This window comes from Trematomus bernacchii, unplaced genomic scaffold, assembly GCF_902827165.1.
Source record: "Trematomus bernacchii unplaced genomic scaffold, fTreBer1.1, whole genome shotgun sequence".
Taxonomy (NCBI): Eukaryota; Metazoa; Chordata; class Actinopteri; order Perciformes; family Nototheniidae; genus Trematomus; species Trematomus bernacchii.
Genome location: NW_022987394.1, coordinates 265,264 through 282,867, shown reverse-complemented (window position 1 = coordinate 282,867; position 17,604 = coordinate 265,264). Strand labels below are relative to the sequence as shown.

The window sequence follows — 17,604 nt, the reverse complement described above, 5'->3', positions numbered from 1 at the left end:
ATACACATGAACATCAGCAGGAGAGGACTCTTTAAAGTAGAGACACTACATACTGATATACACCTGAACATCAGCAGGAGAGGACTCTTTAAAGTAGAGATACTACATACTGATATACACCTGAACATCAGCAGGAGAGGACTCTTTAAAGTAGAGACACTACATACTGATATACACATGAACATCAGCAGGAGAGGACTCTTTAAAGTAGAGACACTACATACTGATATACACCTGAACATCAGCAGGAGAGGACTCTTTAAAGTAGAGACACTACATACTGATATACACCTGAACATCAGCAGGAGAGGACTCTTTAAAGTAGAGACGCTACATACTGATATACACCTGAACATCAGCAGGAGAGGACTCTTTAAAGTAGAGACACTACATACTGATATACACCTGAACATCAGCAGGAGAGGACTCTTTAAAGTAGAGACACTACATACTGATATACACCTGAACATCAGCAGGAGAGGACTCTTTAAAGTAGAGACACTACATACTGATATACACCTGAACATCAGCAGGAGAGGACTCTTAAAAGTAGAGACACTACATACTGATATACACCTGAACATCAGCAAGAGAGGACTCTTTAAAGTAGAGACACTACATACTGATATACACCTGAACATCATCAGGAGAGGACTCTTTAAAGTAGAGACACTACATACTGATATACACCTGAACATCATCAGGAGAGGACTCTTTAAAGTAGAGACACTACATACTGATATACACCTGCATATCAGCAGGAGAGGACTCTTTAAAGTAGAGACACTACATACTGATATACACCTGCATATCAGCAGGAGAGGACTCTTTAAAGTAGAGACACTACATACTGATATACACCTGAACATCAGCAGGAGAGGACTCTTTAAAGTAGAGACACTACATACTGATATACACCTGAACATCAGCAGGAGAGGACTCTTTAAAGTAGAGACACTACATACTGATATACACCTGAACATCAGCAGGAGAGGACTCTTTAAAGTAGAGACACTACATACTGATATACACCTGAACATCAGCAGGAGAGGACTCTTTAAAGTAGAGACACTACATACCGATATACACCTGAACATCAGCAGGAGAGGACTCTTTAAAGTAGAGACACTACATACCGATATACACCTGAACATCAGCAGGAGAGGACTCTTTAAAGTAGAGACACTACATACTGATATACACCTGAACATCAGCAGGAGAGGACTCTTTAAAGTAGAGACACTACATACTGATATACACCTGAACATCAGCAGGAGAGGACTCTTTAAAGTAGAGACACTACATACTGATATACACCTGAACATCAGCAGGAGAGGACTCTTTAAAGTAGAGACACTACATACTGATATACACCGGAACATCAGCAGGAGTTTTTGACTGAATCAATATATCCAATGGTCTTGTTATTTTAAGAAATGATATGCTTTTGAAATACGTATTAAATCTTTTATGACTGTAAACAAAAGTTGTCACACAATATGGTTTCCTAATTTCAATTTACTCTCTCCTTGAGGTCATGTTGTAAGTAAAGCTTTTATATATTCTTTTATAAATAAAAATGATCATTGTAGAAAGCCGATTGTGTATTTATTGATCCGGTTGATAGCTTTTATATTATCACTGTTTCTTTAAACCCCATGATATCCAACCATAGACTGTGTATATATAAAGTATCCAACACACCACAAATGAAAATGACAGGCAGTAGTTATTACAAAAACTTTATTAGTATCTCCCTCTTTACAATACAACACAAAAACATAACAACTTGGTGGTGATGTGTGTGTTTCTGCTTTAGTTTCATATGGACACAAAATACGGTAGAAATCAGCATTTTTCCAACATTTCTTAAACAGCACGCCTTCATTTCTATGTAAAGATGTTGGTCAGTGTGTGACTGAGGAACTCTCTACATGCTGTTGGAGAGTTAAGAAGTGTGTACTGATATTCAATTCATCCTGTTCACTATTTAGAGCAGGTCTTTAATTTATTGGGGGTTTGTGAGTTACATAGCAAAACAAAATGGAGTCTTCTCAGCGGCGCGACACCGGGAGCACACACACATCGTCGTCAGATTCACATGTTACTTCTTGCCAGATTTCTTGATGCCAGTGCCGCCTGCAGGGAAGAGACAGGAAAACAGATTCATTAAAAAAAAAGGTATACGATAAGGGATGCTGTCTTTTTACAGAACATGAATGGATGTATTCGTACAGTCTTGTATAACAAAAAGCTGCATGTTCATGTGCACCTATATACACTTGGTGTGTGTGTGTGTGTGTATATAAAAACTAGGGATGGGAATTTGAAAGCAAATGTATATTCGACCCCTAAAAAACGGTTAACCGAAATGTACATATCCTATAAAAAAAATAAAAATGTGGGAAACTTTTTTTACATAATAAATATTAAATAATAAATACATTTTTTTAATTTTGAAAAATAAATAAATACATGTTCAAATAAGTTTAGAAACCAAGTTGAATTTGTCACATGTATTGAACTGGTGATCACAGTTTGAACAGTTGACAGCTATAGGCCTACAGCTTTCATGCTTAAAACATAACTTGGTTTTTAAATGAAAGAGGGATCATACACGAAGAACATAACGGGTTAGGGTAACGTAACCCTATCACAACAGAGATCAACAACCTGTAACAGGGCCTATGCACAGAATGCAGCTATTCAATACTCATTCTTGTTTAAGAATATGAGCATGTCTACTCTGGGGAGAGGCGGGTGCGGAGGCGATTCACAATCAGGCCAGCTGTAGAGAAGACCCTCTCAGCTGGAATGTGGGCATAAGATGAGGTTTGAGTCTGTGTGATCTGCGTGTAGGGAGGGGCAGCAGCCATATCATTAGCTAGAACTAGCTAGATCTGATGGATTTGGACATAAACGCGAGTGAAGTATAACCGGACACGTGAGAGAGAGATCAGTCCCTGCAGCTCTGCCCGCTGTGAGGGGCCGGTGAGCGGAGCAAAACACACCTTTAGACCTAACACATTTAGCTATGGCACTGTCGTATACATTGAATTATTCCATTTGATAATATGTAATCAACTTAGGCACCCCTCCCAAAAAAAAAAATTCTAATATTCTATTAATCGTTCCCATCCCTAATAAAAACAGAGTGGAAACTGAATTTCCTCCTCGAGTTAAATAAAGGTTAATCTTCTAGCTTCCTCTGAACCAAGAAAAACTAAAAGTTAATATTTGTGCGCGTAAGAAAACCTCCAATATGACCGATGGATCAAGTGGTAAAAATGGCGGCTGATTTTTATGTTTGTACATACATTGCTGAAAGTAGACGTTTTGATTTCATATTAAAAATGTAATGAGAGGTTTTTAAGGGTAAAATTTGCTCTACATTGGTGTAGAAATATCATGCATTAAAACTGGGGCTGTCAAGTTACCGCAAAAAAAAATTAACGCCACTAATTATTTTAACGCATGTGTATTTTTTTGTCCTCGGCCGCCCCGTAGTTTCAGAGTGCATCGAGTTTAAAATACCATCTACAAGCTGATGCTCACAGCCCCGCTCCTACCGCCCGCTTGTGGCAGACCACACTTCCACGCGGACTGGCCATCGGGAGGACCGGGAGGGTGTGTGTATGTGTGGCGCGAGCGAGGCACACCTTACGTGTTGTTGTTGTTAGCATCTGGTGCTAGCTAGCTGCGCTAACGGATATAAGGAGCTGTTTCAATGAAAACAGAGGAGCGACATTTCGCCGACAACTGCGCCGAGCACTTGACTTTATGCAGGTAGCCAGACAGTGGGACATTGTACGAAAAGTCAGCACACTCAGCACGGATAGTGCACGCAACATGATTGCAGCGTCCAGGCAGCTCCCATTCGAGCATATATGCCTTGAGCTGCATATAGCTCCAACAATTCCACACACACATACGAGGTTCAAGGTTGAATTGAGGTGAATATTTGTAATGTTCAGAGGTTGTTGTGTTTAATATTCATGAGAATATTTGTCATTGTTCAAATGATAACAAACATATAAAGCATATTTGTCCACTCATATGTTGATAAGAGTATTAAAAACTTGAAAAATATCCCTCTAAGGTACATTTAGAACAGATACAAAATGTGCGATTAATTTGCGATTAACTATGGACAATCATGCGATTAATCGCGATTAAATATTTTAATCGACGGACAGCCCTAATTAAACACATTTTAAGCTTTCTTACTAACTTGTATTAAAACGTGTGTATATGTACAGTATTGTGGACAATATGTCCCAACAGTAACAGAACTAATTTAGCAGATCATTTAAGTATTTATCTCATATTATAGGGTTATTTTTACCCATGAATTATGTGAACATTACTTCAATATTGCAGAATGTTAAGATGGAGCTTATTTAAATGTCTTTACCACTTGGTGGTTTAATAACATATTATGAATAATATGCTAATTTAGATTTTGTATTTATAATCGTAATATGAAAGGTAAATAAAACAGAAATAAGTACTTCAAAATAACTTTCCATTAGGACTACATAGCGGCATACATCTGGGGATATTATGTGTTTATTCTCACAGGTTTAATTAGATTTAGAATTTTTTTTGTTCGATCTGAGCCACTGTCTGCCACAAATCTTCACAATTAAAAGGTGGGGTAGGTAAGTTTGAGAAACCGGCTCGAGATACACTTTTTGTTATATTCCATGGAATGCTCTTAACATCCCGATAGCAATGAATATCTGAAGTGCTTTGACAAAAAATACATAAAAAAATATCATCTGTGGAAGCCGTAATACTGTAAAAAGCACGACCAATCATCTGAGCCGGCCGGCTAAAATAACTGGATGGCCTACCTGCCTGTCAGCCTTCCATCTGTGCACAAACTTATCTCGTGCCCTCATTGGTCATGTGCGCGTTCGTGTGTGTTGGAGGAGGGGCTCTGTAAGGAAGTGGCAGATTTTCTCCGGCTGTGTATTTTCAAATTCTAGCGCACTCGAGCTGGTTTCTCAAACTTACCTACCCCACCTTTAAACTACCAAATAAATTAACAGTGCATCTAGAAACTACAGTGTCACAAAACATAAAACAATATTGTCGTAAGTGTTTAGATATGTTGTACACTCCTAGTAACTAGAGGAGTAATCCTGTGTACCCCTGGCATTAAGCATCAACATGACTCAACCCTTTAAATGTATTTATGGCATGTTAGTATTGTTGTAAAAGCAGCGTTTCCGCCAGGGGGGTGTCTTGCCGTCATGCGACACCCTTATTCAGCTCGGAACGCCCTGAACTCGAGCCGAGTGCGTCCAAACAAATAAATAATTCGAGAGAAGATCGAGAGTTTTTATCACTTGAAATGACGAAAAGGAAAAAGGAAAAGGGACATCCCTCTGTTGGAGGGGCAAAGGAGTCTGGTGGGATTATTTTCGCCGCCAGCAAAGCGTGTTCCTGTGATGGAAAGTGTACTGCCGGTGAGCCTTGACGGGGGGGTGTTAGTGGAGCACGCGCGTGAACTGCGAGCGCCGGAGCCTCGCAGCGGCGAAACTGAGGCCCTCTCAGCCCTGGTCTGGCAGAAACACTGTGTAAAAAACACTAAAACGATGTGAAACGGTTCCTTAAATAAGCAACACATGTAGTGCATTGATGTGTTTCTAGTCTTACACATAGGTCCTTTTCCTGAAGCTTTGGTCTTCAACACTTCCAACGCCTTCTGTTCCTCCTTCTGCTTCTGCTTGAAGGCAACTTCATCCTGCACACACACAATATATGTTATTATGTGCATGCCTTTATTTAATAGTGTTTTATTTGTTGTCTCTGTCTTTACTATTGCTGTAACTATGCAAATGCCTATATTCTGATACTTACATCATCCATTTCCTTGTTCTGTTTCTTGGGCGCCTTCAGGGGCTTCTTTTTGCCTCCTGTGGAACAAAGATAATACATGTTATAAAAGATGAATAATAAATAGATATTGTCACGGCTGCAGTCCTCTGATAAATCGGAAAATGCTGAGTGCTAAACTAACACATAGATAAGACCTGCTATTTAATATGACATGAATCCAGAGCCTTAAAATATCGCGATAGTTCCACATATTAGATTTTAATTTAAATTGTCTGTTGCCAGTTAACAAAATAAGAAACGAGGGAAATACACTTAATATTTGGTTTAAATTCACTATTCTAAGACTATTTATGAGCCGAATGTTACAGACGATGGCCATGATTCAAATATATATCTTAATACATCATTTCATTTATGTATACCCTTCCTGACAAGCAGAAACATATTAAAGTGTTAAGATTTTGAACGTGGTTTGGTGAAGAAACACGTCAACTCATGCTTTCGCCTATAAGTATCGCGAGAGTTACACATTTTAGATGAAAGTAAGATTTTAACACAATAGGAAAAAAAGGGTAAAATCCACTTAATGTTTTATTAATATTCCCTATAACAACACCATTTATGAGCCGAAAGTTGCAGACAATCTTAGTGGTTCTAATATGATCTAAAATCATATATTTTTCAATATATACACTGACTAACAAGCACATAATTAATCACTGCGGCAGATTCTAAACGTGGTTTGGTGCAAGCAATGACGTCATGAGACTCATGCTCTCGTTAGCATGCCAAGCTAACCCACCCAGTAAAACACGCTGCCTGCTGACAGAAACACATAAATATATCTTTTATGATGACTATCAGATAAAAATCACTTCTCACCTTCTCTTCCGGACATTTTAAATCTGATTCGCAGTAGTTTTTAAAGAGAGAAAAATAGGTTTTGTGTTCTGCTGCCAGTTGTTAATGCGCGCTCTCAGGACCCCACAGTGAACTATAAACTGGAAGTAGAAGGACCGTTATGTGCCTGAATGAAAATCAACCGTCACCAGCGCCGACCGTTGAAGCAGATTTTTGAAAACGGTCGTAGTGGCCAAACACTGGTACTACAACTCTTGTGACGTCATGTTGGCCACAAATGACATTTCCCCGTTGACTTACATTGGGGGAAGAGACGTCTGTAAATCAGCGTCTAATTTTTTTTTAGCTAAATATACTACCTAGCACGAACACTTATATAGCCCTGATTAGAATCATCAGGGTGTAAAAGTTGTAAAATACTCTAAAAGCTGAATCCAGAGTTATTTTTCCCTCTATTAATTTGACTTACGGGAAACTCTACTGCGCATGCTCCATAAGCAAAAGGACCCGGATGATGATGATGCATTTCTGGCTTCACGTGCCACCGAGCAACTGTCATAGGAATGAACGTCACCGCTCTTTATACATCCATAATGCTAACGAGTTAGCTCAAATAAACGGCGTCCTTGTGACATGTATGCTCTGACAACACTGAGGACAACAGGTATATATGTTTTACGTCCTTGTAATGTGAGGGAAACCATCACATATTCTGTGTATAATACTTTAAAGTGAGTTTACCGGTAACTGGTAGCTAAAGGCTAGCTGGGGATGAAGCAGGAAATACACAGAAGTGACAGATAACCTTGGAGGAAAATCGCTATTAAAGTTATATTAATTATATTACACCCTTTACACATCATTATTATCCTTTATCGCTGGTTATTGAGTTGTTTCATCAGTCAGTAATAGGAGTTTGATGATGATAGGTCACCATGTGGGAAGTCTTTCATCATGTTTTGAGTGTAAAATGCGTATTAATCAGGTTTTCTCTTTTAGTTAAATGTGAATAAGAAATTGTATATTTGTGGAATTTATATGTTTTTTTTCCCACATGTAAAGTTGAAACCCAACACTTATCAAATAAACTAAACTTATGTAACCCTCCCAAAACATATATTTAATTAGTCAAAAATTTGGTTTAAAATGTGTAGGATATGATAAACACAGACATATGAAAGTAGGATAAGAAGTCCTCAGCCATGTAGATAGATAAATACTTTATTCATCCCAAATCGGGAAATTAAGCAGCAGTGTTGTCAAGCATTAGACATGAGTTAAAAGTATTTAAAATATAGAATAAGATACAAATACAATACAAAAAAAATCAACATTAACAGCAAATATAGACATATTCACAGTACAACCATTTATCACTGGAGTGTTTAAAAAATACACAATATTAAGAAAATACTGAATAAATGTATAATATGTAACTGTTTTTTCCCAGGTTCATGTTCCAGATTATGTTCAATAGCAGTGAAACTGAAGCGTTGACAGTTTTGAAGCTGCACTCCTGACTGCTGCAATGAGGTACTTCTACTAAATGTCGATTTATCTGATGGCTGAATTTGAGGATTAACAACATTACTGGACTTAAAATCACACTGTACATTTTACATTTATATTCAATCTAATATTTAATATTCCATTCCTCACATACTTATGTATATATAATATCCTGCTTTATATTTTGTTACTGTAAATTGTTGTAATTCAACATGTATATTTTCTAGTTTTTTTATAATGCTATTTGATTTCTATTGAGATGTTTACATTTTGGATTGTTTATTTTCTAGTCTTTTAATTTTTATTGTATAATGCCGTGTCTTTTTATGCTGTACTTCTTATCTTATCTTGCTAAGTATAAAAATGACAGAGAAGACATTAACTGCTGATATTGATATTGATGCACTCTCTTGATGCCATTCTTTTAATTTCTTAATTAGTAACGTTTCCAAATCTTGATGTCCCTCCAGTTAGTTGCCGCTTTTGTGTAAATCCCATGTCTTACTTAATTGTTTTTGGGCTTCAGATATAGCAGGTTCTGAGTAGGTCAAATTTTAAATGTTGCAGAATCTTCTCACCATATTTAGCAACTTTTCAGACTCTTATCAACTGTATTATTAAAAAGAGACTGGGGACATATTTAGCAACTATCTTCACTGTTCCAGGTACAGAGGAGCTCAGATCTGTCTCAGGACTCGTGGCTCTTGTTGTCTTTCTCGCCTCTTCCTGCCCGGCAGAATCTCTCTGATCCGGACCTACAGCGCTCACCATCAGCCTGGATCTCCTCCACCCACCCCTCCACAAACCCCACCGGTTAACCCCACCCCTCCTGATGGGAAGGGCAACGCTGAGGCTGTAAAGGAGCGCGCCCTGGCTGCATTACAGGTACAAACTAATATATTACAACTGATTTAAACACATTTTATTCACCATATACAACATCAACTGATGTTGCTTCATGTGCCCAAGCAAAACGTCTTAAGTATATAAATGTATCACCTAAAAAGGTTGAAAATTATCTTAATTACAATTGTATTGTTGTTAAAATGAATGTTCTTATTTTAACTGTTTATAATCAAGATGGTTGTTGAAGTTTTTGTCTATATTTAATTCAATGTACGCCCCTGTCAGAATTTATTTGTCGAGCTACCCTTACATCTTCCTAAAATGTAGATTATAGGTTAAACTAGATTATATTTTAGGCTGCTGTTGCATATTACTATTGCATTGTCTTATTTCATTCCTACTGATTTTCCTTCATACCTCTGCCAGTGTGACTGCAAAATACAACAGGGTATTAAATAGGGCTGTGCATCTTCACTGGTCTCACGATTCGATTCTATTACGATTATCCTGTCACCGATTCAATTCGATATCAATACAATTCTTTATTTAATCGTTTCTTTGGCAGGGACAATGCACTGTAATGAACACTTAAAACATTCAAATGTGTCAAGCGTAACCGTGCCAGATTTAGCTTTCAGCTAATTTCCATCCGCAGTCCCTCACATAAAACATTTAAGAAATTTACATTTTACAAACATAGCAAAAACAAAATACATGTTGTGCAAAAAATGCAAAAGAGCAGTATTTACCACATGGCAGTACAATATAGCAGCAACGACATATAGAGTGGCGAAGTCACGCCCACCTACTTCCGGGTATGGGACCTTATTTCGGAAAAATTATGCATTGAAGTCAATGGGGAGAGAAAACTTATCTTTCGATCCCGTTTGAATTGTGCCATGAATTACACATATGATGTTTGTCAATCTTAAAAAAATCATTTCCATGTCAAAAAAGTCACAGTTTGTCGTAAAACTGTTGAAATATAAGACTATGAAAAATACGTAACTAGAAAGACTACAAATCCCAGAGTCGCGTAAGTGATGTCACAATTGTTTTCCTCCACCATTCAGATACCTAAGATCAGCGCCATATAGATATAATCTATCTATATGGCGCTGGCTAAGATAAGATAACTTTAACAAGATGCCTGTGTGCTTAGTACCAGGTTGTTATTATACCAGCAATGGGTCTTGCTCGTTCTTTTGCTGAGTCTGATGAAAGGACCAGGAGTGGCTTGATCAAGTTAGCTAGTAGCTAGCACGTTAGTTAGCATTACAGCCTTGTCATTTTTATTAGCCTTAACATGAAGTAACATTAAGTAACCCAAAATGTTAAACAGTAAGAGTAGTAGTCATATTTCGTGAACCCTTTGAATAGTACTGTCACCGGTGTGGTCATTCTATAATACACCATTTAAGCCCGGGGGAGAAATGCTAACGCTAACGTTAGCATCGGCGATCTTCTCTACTTCATGCTATCTGCACAAATGGTTGACATTAAACATTAAAACGACCAGGCAGTTCAGAGAGAATCAAAGGAAGGCAGGCAGGCAGCTTTGCATGAATTTCTTCAGGACGTGTTTCATTGTGGTGATAGTGAGGGTAGTCAATCGTTGTGTTGACAAGACAGTAGTGACGGCCATCTTGGTGACGTGTGTTGTTGACGAGAGATGTAGTTCATTGAGCGTTTCACACAAACAAATGTGTTACTTCACAGTTTTACGACACATTTTTTTTTTTTTCAAATGATCTTTTAAATTGACAAACATCATATGTGTAATTCGTGGCACAATTCAAACGGGATCGAAAGATAATCTTTCTCTCTCCATTAACTTCAATACATAATTTTTCTGAAATAAGGTCCCATGGAGGTCCACCGGAAGGGGAGGGACTTCGCCACTCTATAGAGTGCAAGAGCAGATACCCCTGTGTTAAAGTGCATTTAGCGGTGATTGCACGTCTGTTTGTTTCTCAACCATTCTTTGAGTTGACCTTTGAATACCAATTCATAACAATGCGTTGTATCCTCAATTTTCTATATTACTGCACATGGCTTCTTTTTCATCAATGAATACATGCAGTTAGATAAATATGAACTCCCTTTTATTATTTAGAAAGTGCTTCAGAAATCAATAACATAAATGTCTTGACATTAAATTATAAACCATAATACATCAAGTGTATAGGTCTAGCCTCCCTATATCTGTGTGTGAAGTTGTTCCATCCTCAAAACAAAAAACTAATGCTTCTGCAGTCTAGCTGCAGCTTCTAGCAACGGTCTTCTGTTAAAAGAAGGACACTGAATGTCCTGAATGTGGCATCACACACAGGACTTGAGTCTGAACACAGCAGACAACAGGAGTATTTACAACAGCATATACAAACTAAATACTGCATGTGGGTGCACACTTGCATTCTCTGTCTTACTGTTACATAAATCCCATGAATGTATGAGATTAAGTTAGCTTCATTATATCTCAATCAGTGATTAAGTGAATAATAAAGTTTCTATCGGGTCACTATCAGCCTGTCACTCATTATTTTCAGGGAGGGGGCGGGGTTTGGAGGAACGGAGAGGAGACGGTGATCGCGGAAGCTTTTTTCCTCCTGCCTTCACAAACTTTACACACGTATATCGTATGCAAATAGCAAGAGGACATTCATACTCTGCAATCCAAGACTTGATTAAATCCACCAAAAACCTGACATGATTGTAACGTGAGTATTTAAAAAAAAAAAAACATAAATCCTTGTGTCTCTGAGCCGCAGCGACACGGAGTGATTCAGAGCGGGTCCTTCTGCTGTTGGTTCTGGACTGGTGTTCTTGTGTTGGTGGATAAAGCAGACTGCTTCGTGCCGCTGTCACGTCTGTTCCCTGATCTCTGCGTCACCGACCGATTTGATATTCAAGTGACAGAAAAAAAAACGTTATTGTAAAGCCGCGGCCGTAAAATCAGGAATCAACGTTACTACGCTATAATCAATTATGTTCTGTCACTGCATCGATGCAGAATCATCCACGTCCGCATCGCGATGCATCGTAGAAACGATTAATTTCAACACCCCTGGTATTAAATGTCAATCGTTGTGGCCTTAATTGTTTAAAATGTTTCTTGTTGAAACCTGCAGAAACCCTGTATTAAAACTATTTTAACAGTTTTGTTATAAACACAGCGTTATCATCTGAAACTGAAAAAAATGACACGAAACTAAACGACTTTCCTCTTTTCTCTCTGTCCTCCAGCATGCAGGTGAGTTGGGTCATCAGTGGGGTCAAAGGTCGGCTCAGGCAGCCAGCTCCTCTCTGAACTATTGGTGGGAAAGATATGAAGAGTTTGTCGGGATCAACGAGGTCCGAGTGGCTCAAACCAGAGTCAATGAGGTCAGTGTGAAGCTGTCTTATTGCTGCCCTGCGTTATAGACTTATTCAATTCATGGCTTCATTGTCATGTGCTCAGCAGCTACAGTGTAGATGTGGCAATGAAAAACTGAAGTCTCAGGCTCCTCCAACAGAGCAACATGAATATATATAGGACAATAGGAGTAAATAAGACAGATAAAATAGTGCAAGTAAATACAAATAAAATAGAAAATAGTGCAAGGAGAGTCTATATACAAGTAAATTGAATGTGATATATAGATAAATCATTTGTAAGTTGCAGACAGATGAATGAAATGAAAGTGTTTAATCGTCTTATAGCCTGTGGGATGAAGCTGTCCCTGAGTCCGGTGGTTTTAGCCTCAAACTAAAGCTACTGTGGTGTTTTAACTCCGGTGAGGATCTGGCGGGAGTGTTGTTATTTTCAGCGATGAATCGGTAGGCTCGTTATCAGGTGCAGAATGAATACACATCTACACAATAACTCACTGCCTGATCATACAGACAATGCGTTACTCACACTTGAGCTAATGCAAAAACCATATGACCTTCTGGGGTCAGACACTCCCATCAGGTGAAAACACACACCTTAAATACCTTTAGCCCTAAGTAATAGGACTGCGACACACAATTGTGAAAAGCTCAACTTAAATAGATGAGAGTAACACATGCGTCACTTCCGGGCAAAAATGACGGCTCCGCCCACTTTTGGGGGAAAACAAAGCTGTCATTTGATTGGCGGTCAATTCAAGTTTTTGCCAATCTGATCAGAAATGAAAGAAAACCGTGGATTTGTGGATCTTCAAAGAGCCCGGTTACGATGGCCAGACAATCAAACAATTACATTAAATCATTGGAAATCGAAGATCGGGCTCGATATATGGTTAAATATAGCAGTAGGCGATCGCTGTCCATAGATGAGAGTAGCATCTACGTCACTTTACGGCCCCGCCCACTTTTGGGGGAAACCAACGCTGTCATTTGAACGGCGATTGAGCCTGAAGCCACAGAGCTCCTTTGTTCTTAGAGGATGTACAGAAACACTGAACTCTGCATTTGTTTTCATGTTCGAGGAGCAATAAACGACACAGCAGCTTGTTGGTATGATAAAACTATTATTTTCCGCCTCGCTCATGAGAGTAACAGCTGGAGAAATGACGGCCTCGCCTACTGATTTTAATTTAACGATATATCGAGCCCGATTGTCTATTTCCAATGATTTAATGTCATTGTTTGCCTGTCTGGCCATCGTAATCGGGCTCTCTGAAGATCCAAAAATCCACGGTTTTCTATAATTTCTGATCGGATTGGCAAAAACTTCAGAATTTGAATTGACCGCCATTCAAATGACTGCGTTGTTTTCCCCCAAAAGTGGGCGGGGCCGTCATTTTTGCCCGGAAGTGACGCATGTGTTACTCTCATCTATTTGAGCTTCATTCAAATGTCTCTTACAGTTATTATGAACAAATGATGGTATCGTGGTGTTTTAGTCTGTTTTATCCAAATAATCCCTGATCTTACTCCGGTGCTGTGGCTTCTGTCTCACTTCATTTAGTTTCCCAAACAATGCTGTAACGCTGCATCCCTTCATATTGAGGTTGCATTTCAGACGTGCAGTGTTCAAACATAAACGCTCAACATAAAACTAATCTTGCATAATAGACATAGGAACAATACAGCTCCAACAGATACACTGAGAAAGATCCTGAGTGTACGACGTGTGTTTGTTCCAGGCGGAGTCAGCGTTCATGGTGTCCAGAGGGATGGTGCGCGAGGCTCACGGCAGCTTGGAGGTTCTGCAGGTCCGTCTGAAAGAGGTCCGAGACCGCCTGGACCGGGTCTCCAGAGAAGAAGCTCACTACCTGGAGCTCGCCACGCAGGAGCACAGACTGCTGCAGGTGAGCTGAACGTGCTGAGTCTGGATCAGCTCCGTTGATCCCCCGTTTTTTGGAGATGTGGGTACGGAGGAAAAGAGAGGGTTTTGTTTTCTGACACTTTGTGAGTCCACACCAGGGACACGTATATAAATAATGTCCTTGAACATGTAACCGGTTTTTAAGCTTGTTAATAATGTCCCCTTCTCCCCGATAGGAGGAGCGTCGTCTCCGCACGGCGTACGAGAACGCAGAGGGGTCGGAGCGGGAAAAGTTCGCCTTATTCTCTGCGGGCGTTCGGGCGAGTCACGAGAAGGAGAGAACGAGAGCGGAGAGAACCAAGAACTGGTCCATCATCGGGTCGGTGCTCGGAGCGCTGATCGGGGTCATGGGGTCAACGTACATCAACAGAGTCCGTCTGCAGGTGAGGAGCAACATTTCTTATTAAAATCTATTTATTCAAAGTTGTAAAGGTCTGTTTATTTGATGATGCTCACGCCCGGACATAGAGAAGACCTGCTCACTGTGATTACTCCAAGTTAATGAAAAACAAAATAACTTACTTTAAAGGTCTCCTATCATGCAAAATGCACTTTTTGATGTCTTTTATACATAAAGATGTGTCCCCGGTGTGTCGGGGAACTCACGCAGCGTCAGAAAATAAAACCCTCTCTCTTTCCCTCCGTACCCACATCTCTAAAAACAGGGGAACAACAGAGCTGATCCAGATTTGCGTCCGATATGACGTAATATCAGAAATGTCAGAAACAATGAGACTTGTTTTGGACGTAATATGGTCTTTGTTTACATTAGCAAGCATCGCTAACACTCAGAGCTAACCTGTACTGGAGAGAGCATGTGTAATAAAGCAGGAAATAAAAAAAGGAACTCACCTTGTGGTAAACCTGAGAGAGAAAAAGCATTTGAGCTCCATACTGTTTCAGACATAATCGTCTTAATCACAGCAGCATTTAGCTGCATCTGAATTCTCCTGATCAGATACTCAGCATAAACTCCCCCCCCCTTCTTACGGGTCTGTTTGATACCCCTACTCTAGAGTTTATGTGAGAAAACTCAAGGACTTTGTATTTGTTGTTTCCACTGACACCTCTTCTTCCTCTCCTCTCTCGTCTTCAGGAGCTGAAGAACCTGCTTCTGGAGGCTCAGAAAGGTCCGGAGAGTCTTCAGGAGGCTCTCAAAGTCCAGGCAGGAAATCACCGCCTGCAGCAGAACGAGTTTCGCTCGCTCATCGACAGCCTGAGACTCGCTCTGAGCGACGCTTTCTCTCCGCGGGACGTCGTCCTCCTACAGGACAACAAACACACATCCTCAGATCCTCCCTCCGTGCCTCTCTCGGCCCTGAAGGAGCTCCACATCAGCAGCAAGAGGACAGAGACACTGCTGGAGAAGCTGCTGCCTCAACTGGGGAACATGGAGGAAGGGATGGGGAGGATGGAGGGGGGAATGATGGTGGTGAAGAAGCTCCTGGAGGACAAACACACTGAAACACACACCAAACTACAGGCTGAACCACACACTGAACCACACACTGAACCACACACTGAACCACACACTGAACCACACACTGAACCACACACTGAACCACAGCCGCTGTTAGAAACAATAAAGGAAACGGAGAGAAAGGACCGATGGGAGTCTGAGGTGCTGGTGAGGCGTCTGGAGGAGACTCAGAGAACTCTGGGAGAACGGATCAGGACAAATAATGTTTATAACGCCGTGTTTACGTTCAGCGCCACCGCCATCACCGTGTCGGCCGTCTACCTGCTGCTCAGAGGGAACGCTTAGAGACACTCGCATGCCCCGGGACCAGTTATATCATAGGATTGAATTGACTTTTTATTGGCATTGAGTGTCAAACATTGTCTCCGCATATTGTACATTGCATCTTTACACGAAGGACATACATCTGTTCATAGTTCTTTTCAGCAATGACACATCATGACACAAAAAACACAGATGAGAAAGACACAAAGAGAACAAATGATAATAAAATAAAAGAACAGTGAACTATTAGGGAGTGGACATGTCTTTACAGCCGAGTCCACTTCTCCCAGTTTGTAGTAAATTGCTCCGATGTATGATATTTATGATCAGAAAGTTCAATAAGTATTTCTCAACCAGGTCTGTGGCAAATTCCCAAAGTATAAAATCTTTCATCTCTACAGTTATTATGTCTTTGAAAATGTCTTGTAAGGCTATATGATAGGATTTGATGTCAGATTGAGTATGAAATGTCTCGTATCACAACATTTTTGTTTCCAAACAACGCTGATACGCTGCATCACTTCATACAGCACAAAACATTTAAAAGCAACACATGTCGGCCTTTTTCCATCTAAGGAACATTGCCAGACTCCGACCGTCACTCTCGGAGTCGGTTGCAGAAACCCTAGTGCATGTGTTTGTCACCTCCCGCTTGGACTACTGCAATGGTGTCCTGTTTGGTGTCCCCAACAAAACCCTGGACAGGCTCCAGTATGTCCAAAACTGTGCTGCTAGGGTACTCACACATACAAAGCCGTGGCAGCACATCACTCCCACCCTCATCCACCTCCCCTGGCTGCCGGTCAAGTCCCGCAGAGCATACAAAATCCTCCTCCTCACCTACAAGTCCCTCCATGCCCTTGCCCCCCAGTACTTATCGGACATCCTTCACCCACATGCCCCACCCCGGAACCTGCGGTCCTCAGACTCTGGCCTGCTTACCACCCCCCGCACCAACCTGTGAACCTTCGGGGACAGAGCCTTCAGTGTGGCAGCCCCCACCCTCTGGAACGCTCTCCCTGCGGAGATCCGCAACATCCCCACACTCGACCAAAAGGGCCCTCAAGTCCCATCTGTTTGCCAAGGCTTTCGGCCCCTAATCTATTTGTTGTTTTGTCTGACTTTTGTTTTGTTATGTTTGTTTTTGCCCTATTATTTGTAAAGCGACCTTGGGTCCCTTGAAAGGCGCTATATAAATCCAAGCTATTATTATTATTATTATTATTATGTGTAAAACGCTAGATAAGACGTGAAGTGAAAGTATTCGAAACACATCCGACAAATAAATCAGACGATAATAATCCAGTTAAAGTCAAAACAGCTCCAACAGGGACACTGAGAAAGATCCTGGGTCAATATATCAACACATATCAACTCAAGGAACAAGGAAACAGACATTTAACAGATCATTACAACCACTGTCAGACCCTTTGAGAGAGGTGAGACATGCACTGGGACTCATTATATGATACCATGATACTTTATTGTCAGATCAAGTATG

At 40.3% G+C, this 17,604-nt stretch overlaps 2 protein-coding genes across 2 annotated transcripts; one reads left to right on the top strand and one right to left on the bottom strand.

The window, feature by feature from the left end:
• Positions 1–1,726: 1,726 nt before the first annotated feature.
• Positions 1,727–6,899, bottom strand: tma7 (translation machinery associated 7 homolog). The gene is made up of 4 exons (XM_034134871.1): positions 6,730–6,899; positions 5,869–5,924; positions 5,665–5,752; positions 1,727–2,139 (listed from the first exon to the last, which is right to left on the bottom strand). The coding sequence occupies exons 1-4, from the start codon at positions 6,743–6,745 to the stop codon at positions 2,105–2,107; spliced, it is 195 nt and encodes a 64-aa protein (XP_033990762.1). The 5' UTR covers positions 6,746–6,899; the 3' UTR covers positions 1,727–2,104.
• A 327-nt stretch (positions 6,900–7,226) lies between these two features.
• ccdc51 (coiled-coil domain containing 51) lies at positions 7,227–16,826 on the top strand. Its single transcript, XM_034134879.1, has 7 exons — positions 7,227–7,372; positions 8,159–8,241; positions 8,883–9,102; positions 12,310–12,447; positions 14,178–14,342; positions 14,536–14,742; positions 15,456–16,826. Exons 2-7 carry the CDS (start codon positions 8,237–8,239, stop codon positions 16,122–16,124), a joined length of 1,404 nt encoding a protein of 467 aa, XP_033990770.1. The 5' UTR covers positions 7,227–7,372; positions 8,159–8,236; the 3' UTR covers positions 16,125–16,826.
• The last annotated feature ends 778 nt before the right edge of the window (positions 16,827–17,604 follow it).